The 19,177-nt window shown below is 36.4% G+C and overlaps 1 protein-coding gene across 7 annotated transcripts in view; it reads right to left on the bottom strand.

The window, feature by feature from the left end:
* CUL4B (cullin 4B) overlaps positions 1-19,177 on the bottom strand; it is a 48,807-nt gene that overhangs the window by 9,665 nt on the left and 19,965 nt on the right. For 5 of the 7 annotated variants that reach the window (XM_014458875.2, XM_006082148.3, XM_023758307.1 and 2 more), the window contains exons 4-20: positions 18,271-18,374; positions 16,851-16,920; positions 15,523-15,596; positions 13,947-14,109; positions 13,708-13,797; positions 13,326-13,408; positions 11,875-11,942; positions 10,826-10,944; positions 9,553-9,745; positions 8,589-8,693; positions 7,223-7,333; positions 6,678-6,769; positions 5,262-5,369; positions 4,298-4,411; positions 3,517-3,622; positions 1,817-1,989; positions 79-231 (exon numbers count right to left, since the gene is read on the bottom strand). In XM_014458875.2, the coding sequence (XP_014314361.1) occupies positions 79-231; positions 1,817-1,989; positions 3,517-3,622; positions 4,298-4,411; positions 5,262-5,369; positions 6,678-6,769; positions 7,223-7,333; positions 8,589-8,693; positions 9,553-9,745; positions 10,826-10,944; positions 11,875-11,942; positions 13,326-13,408; positions 13,708-13,797; positions 13,947-14,109; positions 15,523-15,596; positions 16,851-16,920; positions 18,271-18,374 (1,926 nt within the window). Of the gene's footprint in view, positions 1-78; positions 232-1,816; positions 1,990-3,516; positions 3,623-4,297; positions 4,412-5,261; positions 5,370-6,677; positions 6,770-7,222; positions 7,334-8,588; positions 8,694-9,552; positions 9,746-10,825; positions 10,945-11,874; positions 11,943-13,325; positions 13,409-13,707; positions 13,798-13,946; positions 14,110-15,522; positions 15,597-16,850; positions 16,921-18,270; positions 18,375-19,177 lie in introns of those variants that run through there. The other 2 variants (XM_006082149.3, XM_023758312.1) reach the window with 2 other exon arrangements.

The following is a 19,177-nucleotide window of genomic DNA, read 5'->3' as shown; positions in this document are numbered from 1 at the left end:
TTCTGCCATTCGGTCAATTTGCATATTACGCTTTTATTATATAGGACAAGCTCAATATAAAAACACAGATGTACCTACCTTTACTGGAAATTTCAACTGGTTGTACACTTCTGAAACCAGGAGGTTGTGGCTAAGTGTCTTCCTCATCTTCATAATTCGAACAATTGCAGCATCAATTTGATACTGTCTGTCTTGAAATACTCTTTCTGTAGTGCTTGCTTGTTCCTCAACCTAACAAAAAAAGTTTCACTTAGAAATTGTATCTCAAGTTAAACTTGATTACTTACACTAATTGTATATTTTAGGAACATGACACTGTTAATGCACTAAATATGCTGAATTATCTAAAGGACCTTTATAAATACAGAAAATGACAAGGAAAAAAAATAACTTCTTTCTGTCCTAATTATAGTGCCCTGTACCTATGAAGTAATGTCAATATTAGGTTAATAAAAAATACATCTTTTGAGTTGTTTTTTCTAGAAGTAGACACCAGAAGATATTGTACTTGTCATTTTTCTTTTATTCTGTCCGTGAGAACTTCTCAAAGTGTCACAAGGGGATTGTTTGAGTAGATTTCTGTATGACATTAGCTTGACATTAGCTTCTCTGTAAAAATGATTGACTCTGACCTCTGACTCAAAGTATCGTACTAACAAGCTAAACTAACAGAGTCAAACTATTTCTTAATAATTTTTGTACCCTGCTGGTGTAGCTCAGTGGTTGAGCGTCAACCTATAAACCAGGAGGTCATGGTTCGATTCCTGGTCATGGCCTATGCCTGGGTTGCAGGCTAGGGCATGCAGGGGGCAGCCAATCAATGACTTTCTCTCATCATTAATGTTTCTATATCTCTCCCTTTCCCTGCCTCTCTCTGAAAAATAAATTAATTAATTAATTAAAAAAATTTTTGAAAATAATTTTTTGGCACTTACATCAAAAGAATAATTTGGGCTTTTTGCCAGCAATTTCTTTCTGATACATCATAAATGTTTAAAAAGGACACAGTCATCTTCTAAGTGAATATCACACCTTTGATGTGAACAAAACAGGAGCTTGCCTGAGATATTGAACTCTGTCCCACATTAAAACTTTTTCTGGTTTCAATTAATGCTATTGGTTCCTTAATAAAAGTCATACAAATTCAAAAGGCAAAAACCAACAAAATATTCACTGTTAATCACAGAAATACTAAATCATTCAGATTTTTCATCAAGCAAGTTGACAAAAATTTTAAAAAGAAAATACAATCTTTAGTGCGGTTGAGGGCACTGTTAAGTCAGGCAGTCATGCTGCCAGACAAGAGTGTAAATTGGTACAGCCTTTCAGAAACACAATATGACATAATGTATTAAGATTCTTCAAATGTTCATACTCGTCAACCCAAAAGATCTACTTCCATGAATTTATCATAAGAGGAGGCTCAGAGAGATTTTTAGGTACAAAGAGGTTTCTTACAGTTTTATTTATAAATACTAATACTAAAAATTTCTTAGCCCTGTAAAAGAATATTGTATGGCCATCTGCCATTTTATCAAGATATTTATTTAATGGCATGGAAGAAGTCTAAAGATTTAATATTAAACACAAAAAGCAGGATATAAAACTGTTAAATATCAAGTCTATGTGCACCTCCCTTGCAAAAAAAAAAAAAAAACCCTGCAAAATACTGAAATACATTGAGCTAAATAGAGATAGCCATAGAAAATATTAACACCAGTGGTAGTATTATAGCTATAAAATCTTCTTTATAAATTTTTATCACGAACACATATAATTCCAGTGCATTAGGATGAGGAGAATGTAAAAGAAATACCGTTTCTTTCATTTGGATTTGGTTGATCTTTATCCTGAAAAGTTTGTGTTTGAAATCATCATTACAAATGAACTTGTCACCATCTTCAATATCTTTGCCCTTCGGATTTTTTGCCAGAACTCTAGCTTTGCCACAGGCCAAAGACTGCAGGGTTCTCCTTAATTCGCCATCCTCTGAAGAAGAAATAGTGGCTTAGTCATTTATAATAGCTCATCAACAAGAATAGCTACATTCAACCTCGATGTAGCTTCCACCCCATCCCTCTATTAATATTGTTTCCTTTTTACTCCACGGTCACCAATGACTCCCTCTGTATTTCATCTAATGACTTTTTTTCCTGGTCATCCTCTAAAGTCTTGAATTACCATTCCATGTGAATTAACTACCAAACCTTCAGAAATTTTATCTCACTTCTCTCCAGTCCCACATTTATTTATTTGTTTTTTTTTTTTACAGAGAGGAAGGGAGAGGGATAGAGAGTTAGAAACATCGATGAGAGAGAAACATCGATCAGCTGCCTCCTACACATACTGGGGATGTGCCTGCAATCAAGGTACATGCCCTTGACCGGAATCGAACCTGGGACCTTTCAGTCTGCAGGCCGATGCTCTATCCACTGAGCCAAACCGGTTAGGGCCAGTCCCACATTTAAAGGACACCTCCACCTGGCTGTTTTTACTATCATCTACTCCAGTATGTTCAAAATTTTATTCATCATCTTCCCCATAAAACTGGGTCTTCTTTCCAACTGTTAGTCATGAATCTACCAACCTATTCGGGTGAGAAACCCTGCAATTATCTTTCTTCTCCTTCATCCTCCACTTATCTAGTAAGTTGTTGCTTCCTTAGAGATGCCTCTTCTCCATTCTCATTGGCCTCATTCTAGTCTAAGCCCCTATCATTTTATGACAGAATTACCCCACTAGTTACTGGACTGGAACCTCTTCATCTTTCAAGCTGCCCTACATAAGTCACTTCCATTATGTCACACACTTGAGACCCTACAATATATTTCACTTGCTAGATTTGTAAGTCTCTACCCATCTTACCCTAACTTTTTATCTCCCTACTAGTAGCCCTGCACACGAATCAGTGAGCCAGTAGCTCACTGCTGCCCTACTGTAGCTCTCCACCAGCTGCCCCGCCCTCCTCCCCATAGCTTGCTGCCCTGCTCCCTCCTGTAGCTCTCCACTGCCTGCTTATATCTCACTGCTTCACCCTCCTGCTGATCTGTGATCCTGTCTTTATGCGCTCGGTCGTTACATAACCATTTGCATATTACATCTTTATTATATAGGATTCTGTGCTGCAGTTAAACTCTTCATGACTCCTGCGCACACTGTGCTCGTCGTTACCTCGGAAAGTCTTTTCTCACAATTATCTCCACTTGCAGCATATGCTTTCTCCCTAACTAAAGCTTGAAGGTCCAACTCAAGTCCCACCCCCTTCATAAAGGCTTTCCCAAATGTACCAGTCCACAGTGATCTCTTGCTTTGCCAAATTCCTAACACACTGAGAGTCAGCACCACAGACTGGTACTTGAAATTATTTCAAGTGTCATTTCCCCCTTTCCCAGTGGTTACATTATGAGTGCCAAAGAGAGGGATTATTCCTTTATATCCCCCCAGAGCTCTTAACCTAGCAGAGTGCACAGAGTGGACACTGAATAATGCTTGCTAATCAACTGATTCAACACAAACCTATTCCAGTAGCCTGCTTGATCTCTTCTAAACTGAACTCCTCTCCCTCATTAAACATCAGCAGCACCAGTGTTTGAAAAAGAGAGACTTGGAGTTCTTTTTTACCCTGTTAGAGAAACAGCAATGTTTAGCCATCATTTTTAAAATATATATATATAAAGCATTAATCAAATAACTACTCTCTTACAGGGAAAGCATTTGTTTTTCAATTATTGGACTTAGAAATATGGATTAACAGTATCCAGAAAAGCCAGTATGTTCAGTATTGGGCTTAAGTGTGGCCTTACCTAAAACAGGAGGAAGTATTGGGTGATGTTTCTAAAGTCTTTTTTAAAGCCTCATAATTAAAACTGAACAACAAAGTAATGAAAACTAATAACTTAGCCTTCTTATTTGTCATTACAGACATTTATCATGAGCACCAAGAAATCACTATTTCAAATGCATTTTTTGACTTTTTTGATTCAGGTAAGTCATGAAAAGCTGCAGGAACTCTATTCTCAAGCTCCCAGCAACAAGAAGTTTTCTGTCAAGAAGTGGCAGTGGATTCTATTAGTACATCCACGGGTGGGGAAAGAGTGGATGAAAGGGGTACTGTTCTTGGTTTTGCAGCAGGGACAAATCAACTGTGGAAAAGACCAAATTCTTATAATATACAGAAAGCTGTGACAAGCTATCACTGTCATATAGACATTAAAGATGCAGTTATAAACAAGTTAGGAGGGATGACCTCAATATCAAAGATGAACATGAAAATTAAGTTTGGGGAACATCCACTTACCTCTTTAAATTCTGCCTTTAACACACAGTGTCCTAGGGTTGACTGCCATTGAAGTTTCCTGCCACTATGTTTGCCTAGGTAAAATGTCTTGAAAATCTCCTGAAGTTTTACCATCTACAGTAAATAAAATAAAGCTTTATTTAAGCTGTTTCCAATATCACACATTCACCACTCTTTATATTTACCTCATGTATACTAATTTCTGGATGTTTTTAAGACTATCCAATAGGTTCACTGATCACTGATATAAGGCAATGGTCCCCCAGCTACCAAATCTAATGGCATTTATCAGTCTTCACACTCTTGCTTTAATCATTCCCTCTTTTGAAACATTTACCTCCAATGCCTTTTGTGCCTCTGCACCATGCTAGATCCTCTCTCTCACTATTGCTTCTTCATTGGTTTTCTTTACAGGTTCCTCTTCCAACCACTTTCCAAATTGCAACCCTTTCCAAAGTTCTGCTTCAGCCATCTTCTTCCTGTTTCTACATTCTCCCTCCTAATGAGAGAGATCTACTCCCTGGGTGTCCATGATTATCTCCTTGGAGGATTTTCAGTTATCTATCTCTCTAGTCTTAACCCCTTTTCTAAGCTTCAATACTGAGGTTCAACATTTCCCCAAGGAATTAGGATGGATTTACTCAAGCCCTCATCACTCAGCAATCCAATCCCCAGGTGACACATGAGCAAGACTTTTTGAGAGCTGACCAGAGAGGTGAGTACAATCTTGGGAAATGAAAGAAGAGCCAGGGAAATCAGCCCTGAACCCAGAAACTTGGCATCTTTAGGCTCTAATAATATTAATATAAATAGAAGAGTAAAATATTAAAACAGCTGGCATTTTGCATTGGTGTGCTTACTGACACAAACTCTTATTAAAAGTATCTATTTTTCAATGACAAACAAAATAGAAGTGTCATGTATTTCTATGCTTATAATTCAAGTCCTAAACAGCAATTCTTACCTCTGGTGGTAAATGGACTTCCATAGGCACATATGTTGGCCAATAACCCATTGTCAGGATATTCACAGTTAATTCAATATTCCCAGGTACATTCTGGTTCTGCATATACTACAATAAAATCAAACACACATACTGAGATTTTAAAACTGAAAATGCAAACATTTCATTTCACAATAATGACCCATTCAAGAAGTTCCCCATTATAAAATTACATGCAAATACTGACCATCTCTAAAATAAAAGTCAACTATTAAAGGACTAAAAATGAAGCCTATATTAAATGCACTGCAAAAGTGCACTGGTTGTCCTAACCAGTTTGGCTCAGTGGATAGAGCGTCGGCCTGCGGACTGAAAGGTCCCAGGTTCGATTCCGGTCAAGGGCATGTACCTTGGTTGTGGGCACATCCCCAGTAGGGGGTGTACAGGAGGCAGCTGATCGATGTTTCTCTCTCATCGATGTTTCTAACTCTCTATCCCTCTCCCTTCCTCTCTGTAAAAAATCAGTAAAAAAAAAAAATATATATATATATATATTTTAAAGTGTACTGGTTAACATTTTGTTACAATGGCACAAGGCCACATGACCTCAATAGAAGCATTATCAACTTAAGTGGTCTCTCACATATAGCTGGGCTGTTATAGAATCTCTTCTCCATTGTTTTCCCCATACCACCGGCAGTCCCCACCTTTGGAGACCCCTATGTGGTTTGGAACACCTTGCAGCAACCCCCATTCCTCACCCCACCAGCCAGCCCAAGTCTCCGGTTTTTCACTTGCAAACAGGCGATGACCTGAAGTGGGGAAGGAAGAAAAAGGGGAAAGGGCAAAGCAGATAAACCCTATTCTGTAGCTACCACAGGACCCATGATCCTACTGATCTTGATCTTTCTCTTGAGTCTTCAATTCTCATTTCCCACTGTAGCAATATAGTGATAAAAAAGTCATTATTAAAACCCTAAGAGAAGAAAATCTCATTTGCTATCACTATTCTTATGCCTTTAAATATTTGAAAACCACCTATCACAACATCTGCGAAACTGTGGATCTAGCTTCTCATTGCCAATGTCCCCAAAGGCCTTACACAACCACTCTGTCACGTCTCCTCCCTCTCCATTGCCAGCTTTCAACATGTGAATCATCAACAATGATTAGATGCTAGAGAAAGTCCTGTTCTCATTATCTAGCTACAGCTTTTCTTGTTCTGACTTCAGCTCAATACACTTTATTTCTATTTTTGTGTTATCTTTGGTATACATTGAGAATATTAAAATAGGTCAAATATACTTACATTTCACTTAAGTTGCTATGAAATATTTATAAAAACATGTTTCTATTTATCCTTTTCAATACAAACCACAGCAAGTAGATAATTAAATATATTTAAAGTTCAAGGAATGAAGTAAGAGTTTAACTCACTTTTACCTGTTTGAACTGAATCATGATGTCTTTAGAAAGTTCCATGTCTTTAAACATCCCTTCAAGTTTGCTGGTGAAAGCAGCTCCACATTCTATTAAAGATGTTTATACATTTATAATATTACAAAGTGGTTAAAAACAAGGAATTTAAAATTAAAAACATGATTGTAAAACAAAGTAATAGCATGAACTATGATCTATAATTATTCATAAGAATAAAAAAATCCCTACCCTAAAGTGTATGCCCCACTAATTGAGAATCAAACTCTTTAATCCTATAGTAGCAACCTTATCTCCTACTTAGAAATAAAATAAATGGGAAAATTTTTATACAAATAATAAAAACAAGAACAATCTTTTATTTTTTAAGAATCACAACAGCTCTGGACATGTTTGCAAAAATAGACTGGAAACCTCAAGAACTTACTCAATTTACATTTTCATCATATGAACATAGAATAATTGACAAAACAGTAAAAATTAAGCTAACAACCCGCCCCCCCAGAAGTCAAAGAGAAAATGAACAGAAAGAATGACAAACATACCATGTTTAAGTTTGGAAAGCATTGATTTTTCAGCATCTACAGATGCACTCTTCCCAACTAGCAGGCGTTTGGCTAAATCTTTCTTATAGAAGGCCTCAAAAACATCCTTGCCTATTTTAAATAATAAAAAACTCCAATTAAAAGTTCTGATAAAATTGCTTTGAAGTATTTAATAAATCACACTATTACTCCAAGTTATTTAAATTTATACATTTTATCCAAGTTCACTAAATGCAAGAAATATTAGAGGCAGACATTTCTATCAGATGTTTCAAAAGTTCCTTGTGCCCTGGCCAGTATTTCTCAGTGGTTAGAGCACTGGCCCATGCACTGAAGGGTCTCAGGTTCAATTCTTAGTCAAGGGCTCAGGCTCATACCTGGATTGCAGGTTTAATCCCCAGCTTTGGTAGGCATGTGCAGGAGGCAACCGATCGATGTCTGTCTGTCTCTCTCTTCCTCCCTCCATCCCTTCCTTCTACTCTCTTTATATCAATGGAAAAAATACCTTAGGATGAGTATTAACAAAAATAAAGTTCCTTGCTACAAAGAATTAAGACTGCATTAACTTTTCTTTAGAAAAGTTTTAGTCACCCTAGCCGGTTTGGCTCAGTGGATAGAGTGCAAGCCTGCAGACTAAAGGGTCCCGGGTTCAATTCTGATCAAGGGCATGTATCTAGGCTGCAGGCTTGATCCCTTGGCCCTGGTCAGTGTGCGTGTGAGAGGCAACCAATTGATGTGTCCCTCTCACATTGATGTTTTTTCCCTGTCTCTCCCTGTCCCTTCCACTCTCTCTAAAAATCAATGGAAAACTATCCCTGGGTGAGGATTAAGAAAAAAAAATTAAAAATAAATTTAAAAAAAGAAAAGCTTTAGTCAACTAGTAGCTCTAGCATCAATACTCTAGAGCAGTGGTTCTCAACCTTCTGGCCCTTTAAGTACAGTTCCTCATGTTGTGACCCAACCATAAAATTATTTTCGTTGCTACTTCATAACTGTAATGTTGCTACTGTTATGAATCGTAATGTAAATATCTGATATGCAGGATGGTCTTAGGCGACCCCTGTGAAAGGGTTGTTCCACTGCCAAAGGGGTCGCGACCCACAGGTTGAGAATCGCTGCTCTAGAGATTACAACAAGTAACAAAAATCAAGGCTACTAATAATGGAAAAGTCAAAACACAGGGCAATTAAATAATATTCCTCAAGCATCACAATGAATTAAATGCAAGGAATGTAATCGAATTTTAAATATCCCAAATACAATTTTACATTAACTCCCAAATAATATTCCTTCCAGGTTGACTTTACTTGCTAATTTCTCTGTTGAGTGTTTTAAAAGAAAAATATTAAAATAAAAATAAACTTACCATAGATAAATCTAAATATGATCATAATTTTATCCAACATTTTTTCTAGTTCTTCATCTGTAGCTTCTTTGTTGCCAGCACGAAGCTTTGAATCTACATACTTAGCTAAAATGGGGGGAAAGTTTGTTGTTTAGTGATCATAGATATCCTTTATCATACTGGGCATTACATATACAGAAGTATGATATACTGAGTTTTTCCGTGCTTCAGAGGTATACATGCATTTCTTTCAACAATGTCACAGAGTTAGCAAATATTTCCGTCTTAACTCAAATCCAAGTCTTCTGACTCTAGACCTAATGTACTTTCCACTAGAGTGTCCATTTTACAATGATGGTAAGCAACCTTAAACACTACTTTTCTATTAAAACAAACCATATGAATTACAGAGTTGAAGGCAAAAAAATTAAGTAAAAGTAGTACACCAATGAAATTTTATCTTTTTCGCAGAAGACCCTAGACCTTCTCAGAGTACATCCTCTTCTGACATTAAGGGGTACTTAGGTGGGAAAACCTGAGAAACACTACAGTAAATCACACCCTTACACTAAGTGGGCCCAGATTATTTGGTTTGTTTTTGTCCTGGGCATTTTCCTTTTCTCACTGGCAATTTTAATTTCTGCTATACTTTCTTGTACCCCTAACTGTGAGCCTCTAAAAATAGCACCCTGGCCCTCTAAACTGCTGTGGGCTTATAAAACAGATCTCAAGCTTATTATAAACAAAAATAAATAGGGTCCAATGTACTGTCTTACAATGAAAGAACATTATGTTTGACAGGTTGACTTTGAATCTTTCTTTAGTTTCAAGAATTAATATTCCTTACATTCAGGTTCTTAGAAACTACCAGCTAAGCAACATCAAATAAACGGTGTTGTTATATTGCCATCCTGTCAAAATTTCAGAAATTTTATGAATAAAAGAAAAACATTTAATAACTGGAAAAAAGAGATTGGAAAAGTACCTATAAGTTCAGCAGGTTTATTTGGTCTCTTGTTAATGAATGTTTCAAATGCTTCTTTCATAGCGTTGATAAATTTTTCGTTCTTCAGAAAACAGATATCAATAATATGGTCAACCTTATCTTTAAAATCCAGCAATTCTTGAACCATGGTTTTATCTTTTTCAGGATTAATTACAATTGTGCTGCCAAATGCCTAAACAACAAAAATTACCACTTTTTACTAAAGTTGAATTATCCACAATGAAAACAATCCCCAAATCATATTTTAAGTACGTATACGTATTTTTAAATCTCAACAAGTAAAATAAAGCTGTTTTTGAAGTCAGGAAAAAATAAAGTGATAAAACATCTACACTGATACCATTCCTCTGTACCACAAAATAACAAATGAGCACTGGGTACACAATATCATAATGAGACATGATTGTTAAGACTCTAGGCTCTTTTTCATACTTTTAAAGAAGTCAACTTTAAGTTTTATAAAAATGGCACTCTGCCTTCAGTGTAAAGATTTAAGAAAGGGAAGGAAATTTTGGATCCAATAAAAGTCCTCTTTCCATATTCACTGCTATAAGCATTGTAGCTAGAAATTATAGCCAACGTCAAGAAGGTAAATGTTTAATTGCTGATTTACCACACAGCTATCATTCTCAGGTTGCCTGCTCTCAAAACACCCATTACTTAAAAAATATTGGGCCCAACCAGAGTGGCTCAGTTGGTTGAGTGTTGTCCTGTGCACTGAAAGATTGCCAGTTTGATTCCCAGTAAGGGCACATACTGGGTCTGATCCCCAGTCAGGGCAACCAATCGATGTTTCTTTCTCACATCAATGTTTCTCTCTCTCTCTTGCTCCCTTCCTCTGAGTATGTCCTCTAAGGATTAAAATTTTATTTTATTATTTATTTATTTAAATTCTCACTCAAGGATATTTTTCCATTGATTTTTAGAGAAAGTGGAAGGAAGAGGGAAAGACAGAGAGAAATATTGATGTGAGAGAAACACATTGATTGGTTGCCTCCTGCACGCACCCCAACCAGGGCCCAGGCTGGGGAGGAGCCTGCAACAAAGGTATGTGCCCTTGACCGAAATCGAACCCGGGGCCTTTTGGTCCACAGGCCGGTGCTCTATCCCACTGAGCTGAACTGGCTAGGGCTAACATTTTTTTAAAAATACTGGATCTAACAAGTACTAGTAAAAAATACTTGCTGATCTGCACTCTAGGTGTACAGATTATAAACCATTATGGAGAAAAAATAATCACAATTGTTAGTACCTTAATGTATTCAATCCACTGTTGCAAGAGAACCTGAACTCCCCCTCGAACTCTACTAAAGAGCTGATACAGAAGAGATAAGTCTTGAATTCGGTTTTCATCAAGAAGGTTATTTAAACCTGAAATTTGAAACATTTTGGTATTTAAAAAGTAAACAAAAATGACGGATATTTTAATGAAAATTAAGTTAAATTATTATTGCAATACTGGACTGAGCTATGACTAGTCTGTGAATTTTATATAAAGATTTGCTTTAAATTAAACCCAAATAGACAATCACTTTTCCAAGTGAAAACTAAATATAGGAAACTTCAGCCTATATAAAAATAATTGTGTAACTGTTTGTACCATTTAGCATGGTAGATCAGATGTTTAAACCAATTTATAAAAACAAATTTGTATAAATGCACATTATAAAAATCTCATATCTTTAGTAGCCATACTATATCTGGCATTAGTGTACATAGCTATATATCAGAGTATTGGATATGGCCTCTAGTATATCAAGAACCATACATTAATAGTCCAAGTTTAAATGAGGTTCTAATGTATTTTATTTTCAGAATGAAGTAACAGTATATTCAAGTTCGAAAATATATCCATTTTATACAAAAGAAAAGATGGTTGAAAGCCAGACTTTTTACCTATCACTGGCATTATCAAAGTAAATGCAGGGTATACTCTAAGATCACTTAGCAATGCTTGGTAGAAGTGCTTAGTTTTATATGCTACGAACAAAAACACTTTAATGCAAAACGGAATGCCTTTCCTTACTGTAGTGTTAGAAATTAAATCAAGAATTCCCAAATTCCCACTGTTTCTTCACCAGTGTTGGTGGACCTCTCTCATCTTAGTTCCTGTATCTTAAGTTAAGGAAAGGAGCACCTCTTCAAACTTCACTGTGAATAGGAAAAAAGGGTTGTATCCATCCTTAGAAGTGCAGCCACCACAGCTATCAAGCTTTTAAAAGTGCAATCTTTAAATTTGTTTCAATTGTTTGCTGCTATCTGATTTATAAATTGTAGTTTGATTTATAAATTGCCAATTACCTTTCTGAAGAATTGCTGTTAAGTGTTCACCTAGAAGTTGTTTTTCTACAGTAGCGATTAATGACTTCCTACAAAGAAAAAAAAGAGTTTAGAATTACTGAGATTTGACTTTTCTGAAATTTTAAAACCTCTTCTGGGTGAGAAAAATCAAATAGCTTATTTTATGTTCATTTTAATATTCCTGTCCTATGTATAAATTTATTGATGATCAGCATTACTCTATGCCTAAAAGAAGGAAAAGACTGCATATTTCAAACCTTGATTTACATTATCAAATAAGCTAGAGGCCCGGTGCACAGATTCCTGCACATTGAAAGGAAATTAATTAGAAGGTGGCTGGTGGGGTGGGACTGGGCGAGACAGGCTGGACATGCCCTGGAGCCAACCTCCTGCGGTTCCTCCCTGGAAGGTGGCAATGGGGATGGAAGGGCATCTGCAGAGTGAGCAGGGTCCCTCTGGCAGGTGGGGTCCCTCGACTTGGCCTGCAGGGATCAGGCCAAAACCGGCAGTCCGACATCCTCCGAGGGGTCCCAGAATGCGAAAGGGCACTCTGCAGTTGCTGTTGCTTGGCAGCTCCGGCGTTGAGTGTTTGCCTCCTAGTAGTCAATGCGCATCATACCTACCAGCCAGTCAGCTGGTCACTTAGCTTTTATATATATACTAGAAGCCCAATGCATGAAGATTTACGCAATAGGCCTTCCTTCCCCTGGCTGCCGGCACCGGTTTTCCTCAGGCACCTGGGACCCAGGCCTTTGGTCTGGCCACAGCGAAGAAGCCAAGCCTCAAGGCTAGGCTTTTCCCCTCTGGCCGCAGCGAGGTTTGGCTTCTCCGCTGTGGCCACAGCGGAGAAGCCAAGCCTCTTCAGTCTTCAGTCTTAACTCTGGCCGGAGCCTTCAGTCTTCGCTCCGTGCCTGCATATGCAAATTAACTGCCATATTTCTTGGGTTAATTTGCATAGTCACTCTGATTGGCTGGTGGGCATAGCAGAGTGACACCAATTTGCGTGTTTCTCTTTTATTAGTGTAGATATATATATAGATATATCCAAGGTCTTGCTGTGGCTGCCTTTTTCAAGTTTCTCTGCTTTTATTAGGAAGGTAAAGAAATTATCTATGCTGCTTACAGGAACTCCTTATTTTGGTAATATATAGGGGAGCATAGAAACAGTTTCTACTATGCACACCCACTGAATTTTAATCGGCCCAAAGATTTCAAAGATAACCAGCTTCTAACATTATTTTTAAATTACATCCTAAACACATACACACAACCAATAATCATATCCTTAACCTTAATCAAATAACAACTTGAAGATTGTATTATAAAAACAATTGTTAAGCAATCTCAATTCACACCTGAAAATAGTTACTAACATGGTTGGGATGCCTAAAGTGCCTTAAGCAATTCGACAACACAGGTTAAGGCTATTAGGCAGAGCTTGTCATACTTACTGGGTGGTCTGATCTAAGTAAGTAATAAGTCTGTCTGCTTCTTCTTCTAGACGTTTGTTAACATGATGAAGATATTCAGGAACCTACAAAGATAGTTTTTTATATTATTGTTTTCCTCCCCATAAATCATTCAGAAAATGTCAAGTCCAAAAGATCCTGGAAGCAGCCCTGCCAAATGTGGCAGGGTTGAATCATATGTAAAATTATAGGTAGAGTTTATGATCCAGAATTCTGGCCTTTAAGAAGAGAGAAAAGAAAGGAGCACCTAAGTGAGAGAAAAGCATCACAATGTTGGGAAGATAAATGCAAAGGGCAGCTTATGTTCTATAAGTAAGGTCTATTGTGCGATACAGTGGATTTATTAATCATGATTTTTAAATACCTCTCTTTCCTGCATTAATTTTTGGCCTTCAGCTGCGTAAAGCCGGTTAGTTTCTTCCAAAAATCGTTGTTCAAAAGAATCCTGATAAATCTGGGAGGGAGAAACAAAATAATGGGAGTTTATTTATTCATTAGCTACTTATTGAATGTTCTTTATGTAAACAACACTATTAATTTGGTTTTTACACATCAAACTAGGGATAACCATCAGCTCTGTAGTAAGTGAAGTAGTTAACTTACTTGCAAGTCAGAGAGCATGCTTAAAAGGCTTCGGAGTAAACTTCTATCAATTGCTTCACCATTCCTTTCTCTCTCAATCAACAGAAGAATGCCATCAATTGTCTTAGTCTGGACTTTTTGATCACTTATAATATGAGCCCTAAATAACTCCAATCCCATGTCCCTAAAATAAAAATATAATCTAAATTAATTGACAGCAATACCACTTCTGGAGAGACATACATGTTAATTAGGGCTCCAGGCTTTGAAACAGCCATTGTAAAATTACAGGATAAAATCCACACATTGAATCTATATATATAAAAGCCTAATATGCAAAGTGTCCCATTGGAAGTTCAACCAACCAGGAGTTTGATCACTCGCTATGACGTGCGCTACCAGGGGGTGGCGTGGAATGAAAGAAGGCGCTAGCTGGCAGCCAGGGAAGGAAGGCCCCAGCTGGCAGCTGGCAGCTGCTAGGGACCCTACCCATGCATGAATTTCGTGCACTGGGCCTCTAGTTTTAAATAACATTATTAAACTAAAGTATACAGGAAACTCATTTTGTCTCTAATGAGAACTAAGGCTAAACTCCTATCTTCCTCCATAACTAAGTTTTGTTATATTATCTCCTTTGGTGGATTTCTTCCTTGGTCAAATTAAGAGATAAAATTAGTTCAAAGTTATAAAATGGTCTTCACTGTACTGTTAATGAAGGCTTAATTGGTCATTTGTCATCTGGCTTTAGTACTCAAAAATCAGCAACTCTGATAATTGCTATAGGTAGATGCTAGGTACACATGGTGGGGGAAGAGCTCATTACACTATTCTATTTTCCTGTATAGCTGGAATTTTCCATAAAATTGTTAAAAGATAATGAGCATCCCTGGCTGGTTTGACTCAGTGGATGGAGAAGTCAGCCCTCAGACTGAAGGGTCATGGGTTCGATTCTGGTCAAAGGCATGTATTCAGTTGCAGGCCCCAAGCAACGAATCAATGTGTCTCTCGCACATCCATGTTTCTCTCGCTGTCTCCCCCCCACCCCTTCCACCTTCTCTAAAAATCAATGGAAAAATATCCTTGGGTAAGGATTAACAACAACAAAAGGATAATAAGCAAATTTTTAATCAGCAACAAAATAATACACACTCATATTAATTCTTTTATATATATATATCTCCATCTCCAAAGTCTTGCCGTGGCTGCCTTTTTCAAGTTTCTCTGCTTTTATTAGGAAGGTAAAGAAATTATCTGTGCTGCTTACAGGAACTCCTTATTTTGGTAATATATAGGGGAGCATAGAAACAGTTTCTACTATGCACACCCACTAATTTTAATCGGCCCAAAGATTTCAAAGATAAACTTTAATTCCCATAGAAAAACTTTATAAATTATCATAGGCTCAGTGAATGTTAGCTATCTCTAATATTAGCGTAAAACATAAGAAGGTAAAACTGCTATAAATATGTTTTAAGAAGCCAAATGTGAGGTTTTAGGAGAATATTCACAGTATCACTTAATCTCTTCAATTAGTGTAATTAATATTTGACAATGATTTGTAACAAATCTTTTCAAAATTTTTTTCTAGCATCCTTACCAAATGGAGGGTAGCATTGAATTCTGAAGAACGTAAGTTCTATCCAGAAACAAAAAAATGCTCCTGATCATGATCTGTCAATAAAAAAAAGAAAGAAATCAAGCAATTTTTATATTTTGTGAGGCTGAAATACTTGCACTCAATAAAATAAGAATAAAATTGCAGGATTCGCTTGAATATATACTAGACTACTAAGATCAAACATACAGATGAACAGATATACCATAGAATATGCCCATACCATTTTTATTAAACTACTCTATTATCTTAATCCTTCTGTAGTTTCCAGAAAAGGGGCACTTAAAATGATCCTATGACTTCTTTGCAACTTGAGAAGTAACAGAGGTCCTGGTGGGGTAGCTCAGTTGGTTAGAGCATCATCCCAATATACTAAAGTTGCAGGTTTGATCCCTGTCCCGGACACATACAAGAATCAAACAATGAATGCATAAATAAGTAGAACAACACACATATATGTATTTATGCACACACACACAGACAGTCCTCGGGTTAGGTCAGACTCGACGTACGTCATTTCGTGGTTATATCGCCATCTCCCATTTATTTATAAAAAGAAAGTTCAGTCATTTCAACATATGTACATATGTGCTTTATGTTTTTTTTATTATTTATTTTCCACAAGTAAAGGTCAGGAATTGTTATTTTTCTTTTAAATTTTTTTACTGTTTCACTTCATTACTGCTGTGTATGTGCTCCATGTGAGTGACGTAGGTGCTTATGTAGGTGGGTTCCAACTTAATGGCGAAAATCGGTTACATTTCGCCGTAGGAACAGATCTCCGATGTAACCCAAGAACCTACTGTATGTATATATATGTGTGTGTGTGTGTGTGTGTGTATATATATATATATATATATATATATCGTTCTAAAATCAATAAATTTTAAAAAAGAGAACTGAAAATAAAAAACAGGGAATGAAGTCCTGGGCGGTGTTGTTCAATGGTTAGAGTATTGGCCTGGGCACCAAAGAATTGCAAGTTCAATTCCTGGTCAGGGCACATACCTAGGTTTTGGGTTTGATCCCCGGTCGAGGCATGTACAGGAGGCAATCAATCAATGTTTCTCTCTCACATCAATGTCTCTCTCTCTCAAATCAATTAACATTAAAAAAAATTAAATGCTTGCTTAGTTATAACTTGCATTTTCAAAACAGAAAACAAAGCCAAAATTAGTTTCCAATTCAGAAGAACAGATACTGAGGCAGGCCCCTACTTCATAGCTTTTAAAACTAACATTCCTGTATTTAAAGAAATTTATTTTTTAACTACAATATTTAGCTAAAATGTAATACTTTTTACAGCTTACCATTTGTCTACAGTGGTTCTGCCAGCATCGATCAATCTTCTTTAGAAAAAGAACACTATCCAATGAATCCGTGAGATGTACGTCAAGGACATTTTAAAGTGCTTAGTACAAGTGGCATGTGCAAAGTAAGAGCACATTTGTCTTAAATTTGGAATACCTTACATACTAATGAAACGAAATAGTACTTAATTATAGAACAAAGTGCCATTTCTTGAACTGTAAAAATATTGTATCTCACTAAAAATACCTAAAAAACAAGTCTTGTCCTAGCTGGGTTGGCACAGTGGATAGAGGTCGGCCTATGGACTGAAGGGTCCCGGGTTCAACTCCAGTCAAGGGCACATGCCTGGGTTGCGGGCTTGACCCCCAGTAGGGGGCGTGCAGGAGGCAACCGATCTATGATTCTATTATTGATGTTTTTCTCTCCCTCTCCCTTCTTCTCTGAAATTAATTAAAATATATTTTTAAAAAAACAAATCTTAAACATAATTGAGCATTGTGTTTTCAGTTTGTAATTTCCTTAAATTATCTTTCCTCAAATGGAAATTTGTTAGGGCTAGGAAAGGGTAAAGATGCAAGAACATTTTATTTACATTAATACCACATATTAGGACTTAGATACTAATTAAAGCTAAAAAATTCTTTCTCTAGAAGCAAAATAAACAAAATTAAATCTACAAAACACAGCTACAGTGGAACCTCAGTTCTCAAACTTACTTCATTCCAGAAGGCTGTTCAAGAAGCAATTTGTTCATAAATTGATTCATTTTTTTCCATTAGAAATCATGTAAATTGAATTAATCCATTCCAGACCCCAAATGATTCTCTTTCAACCTTTCTTATATACAGTACATGTCTAATGTATTGTTTAATCTATAAATCAACACTTCTTTTCTTAAATTTATCAAATCAGCCCCTACTACCCTTAAAGGAATCACTTTCAGCTCTTGTTCTATAGGTGTCTTTCAGGTCAACATGCAGCATCTTTGCTTTTTCACATTATCACTGTCTGAAATGCTGTCACTGGCTAACTGCTTTTCGTTTATCCAAATCAACAACGGTTTTTCTACCTCTCCAATTGCTCATGATCATTGTTTCTTTCACACCCTTAGCAACATTAGCATTCTCGATGGCCTCTTTATGTTTTAAAATTGTACTAATTGTGGGATTTCACCAGCAACAAAAACATTCTCTCCTTTGTACAAGCATGAAAGGGTTGTCAGGTCAAAAACCAAGGAAGTTGGTTCAACAACCAAGATATTATTTTTGTAAACAACTTGGTTGAGAACTGAATTATTCAAGATGGGAGACATTGGAGAAATGAGGTTTGACTGTATTCCATTTCAAGCTGGATTAAATAGTGAAGGATAGGAGAGAATAAATGATAAAAATACAAGATGTTTTGTTTTTAAAAGGATATTCTCTGAACTGATGAATCTGTGCTTTGATGTGATCTTCACAAATCTGTCTCAGCTGTTTGTACAAGTTTGCAGAAATCTTGTAAGAACAGAGATTTTCTACAGCCTGTAAGATTAAACACACACATGCTTAAGGGAAGAACACATATAAATTTTTATTATTTTGGTATTTCTACCATGTAAGCTTATTAAAAAGGGTTGAACGTCCATTTAAAACACAAAGTAAAACAACAATATATTAACAATGTGGTGGTGAACTTTTTCAATAACCAATGTACTATAATTTATTGATTATGGCTGTAAAGGTCTTAAGGATGGGGGGAATCAAGCCAAGCCCCCCCCCCCCGTGAAGACATTCAATATATAACAACTGCTACATATAAATGCTGTCTTGTTCTTTAAAATGTCCATTGTTTTCATAAGCATAAGTCCATTTTGAGCCTAAAAAATAATTTCACCAATTTTTCATCGGAAAGGTTGGGCCGTCTGACCACCACTGAATAAAATTTAATACTTTGGTTCTCCTGAACAAAACAATGCAGAAATTACTTCTAGCAGTATTATAAGTATGATGTAATTAACCACTAAGAATTTTTCTCCAACATTTCAGTTTTAAAATATTTAAATATAGGTTTCAAAATCTGAACTGAATAAACATTAATTATAAAAGAAATGACTGTATTTTTACTTCATTCTAATAGTTGAATTGGTCTTCTTTTATACTCAGCTCCTAAAAGGACAAACTTCAGATTTCAATGAGTTTCTTATTATGTATATCAAAAGACTTTCAAATTTAAAACAACAGCCTGGGTAAAACTCTTTTGATTTGCTCCGATATAATCTATCATTCCAACTAGTTATATGACTTAAGTATAACAACAGGATTCCTGTCTTACCACAACAGAAAGC

Source organism: Myotis lucifugus, unplaced genomic scaffold (assembly GCF_000147115.1).
Source record: "Myotis lucifugus unplaced genomic scaffold, Myoluc2.0 scaffold_2, whole genome shotgun sequence".
NCBI lineage: Eukaryota > Metazoa > Chordata > Mammalia > Chiroptera > Vespertilionidae > Myotis > Myotis lucifugus.
This window is presented reverse-complemented; position numbering and strand designations above follow the sequence as displayed.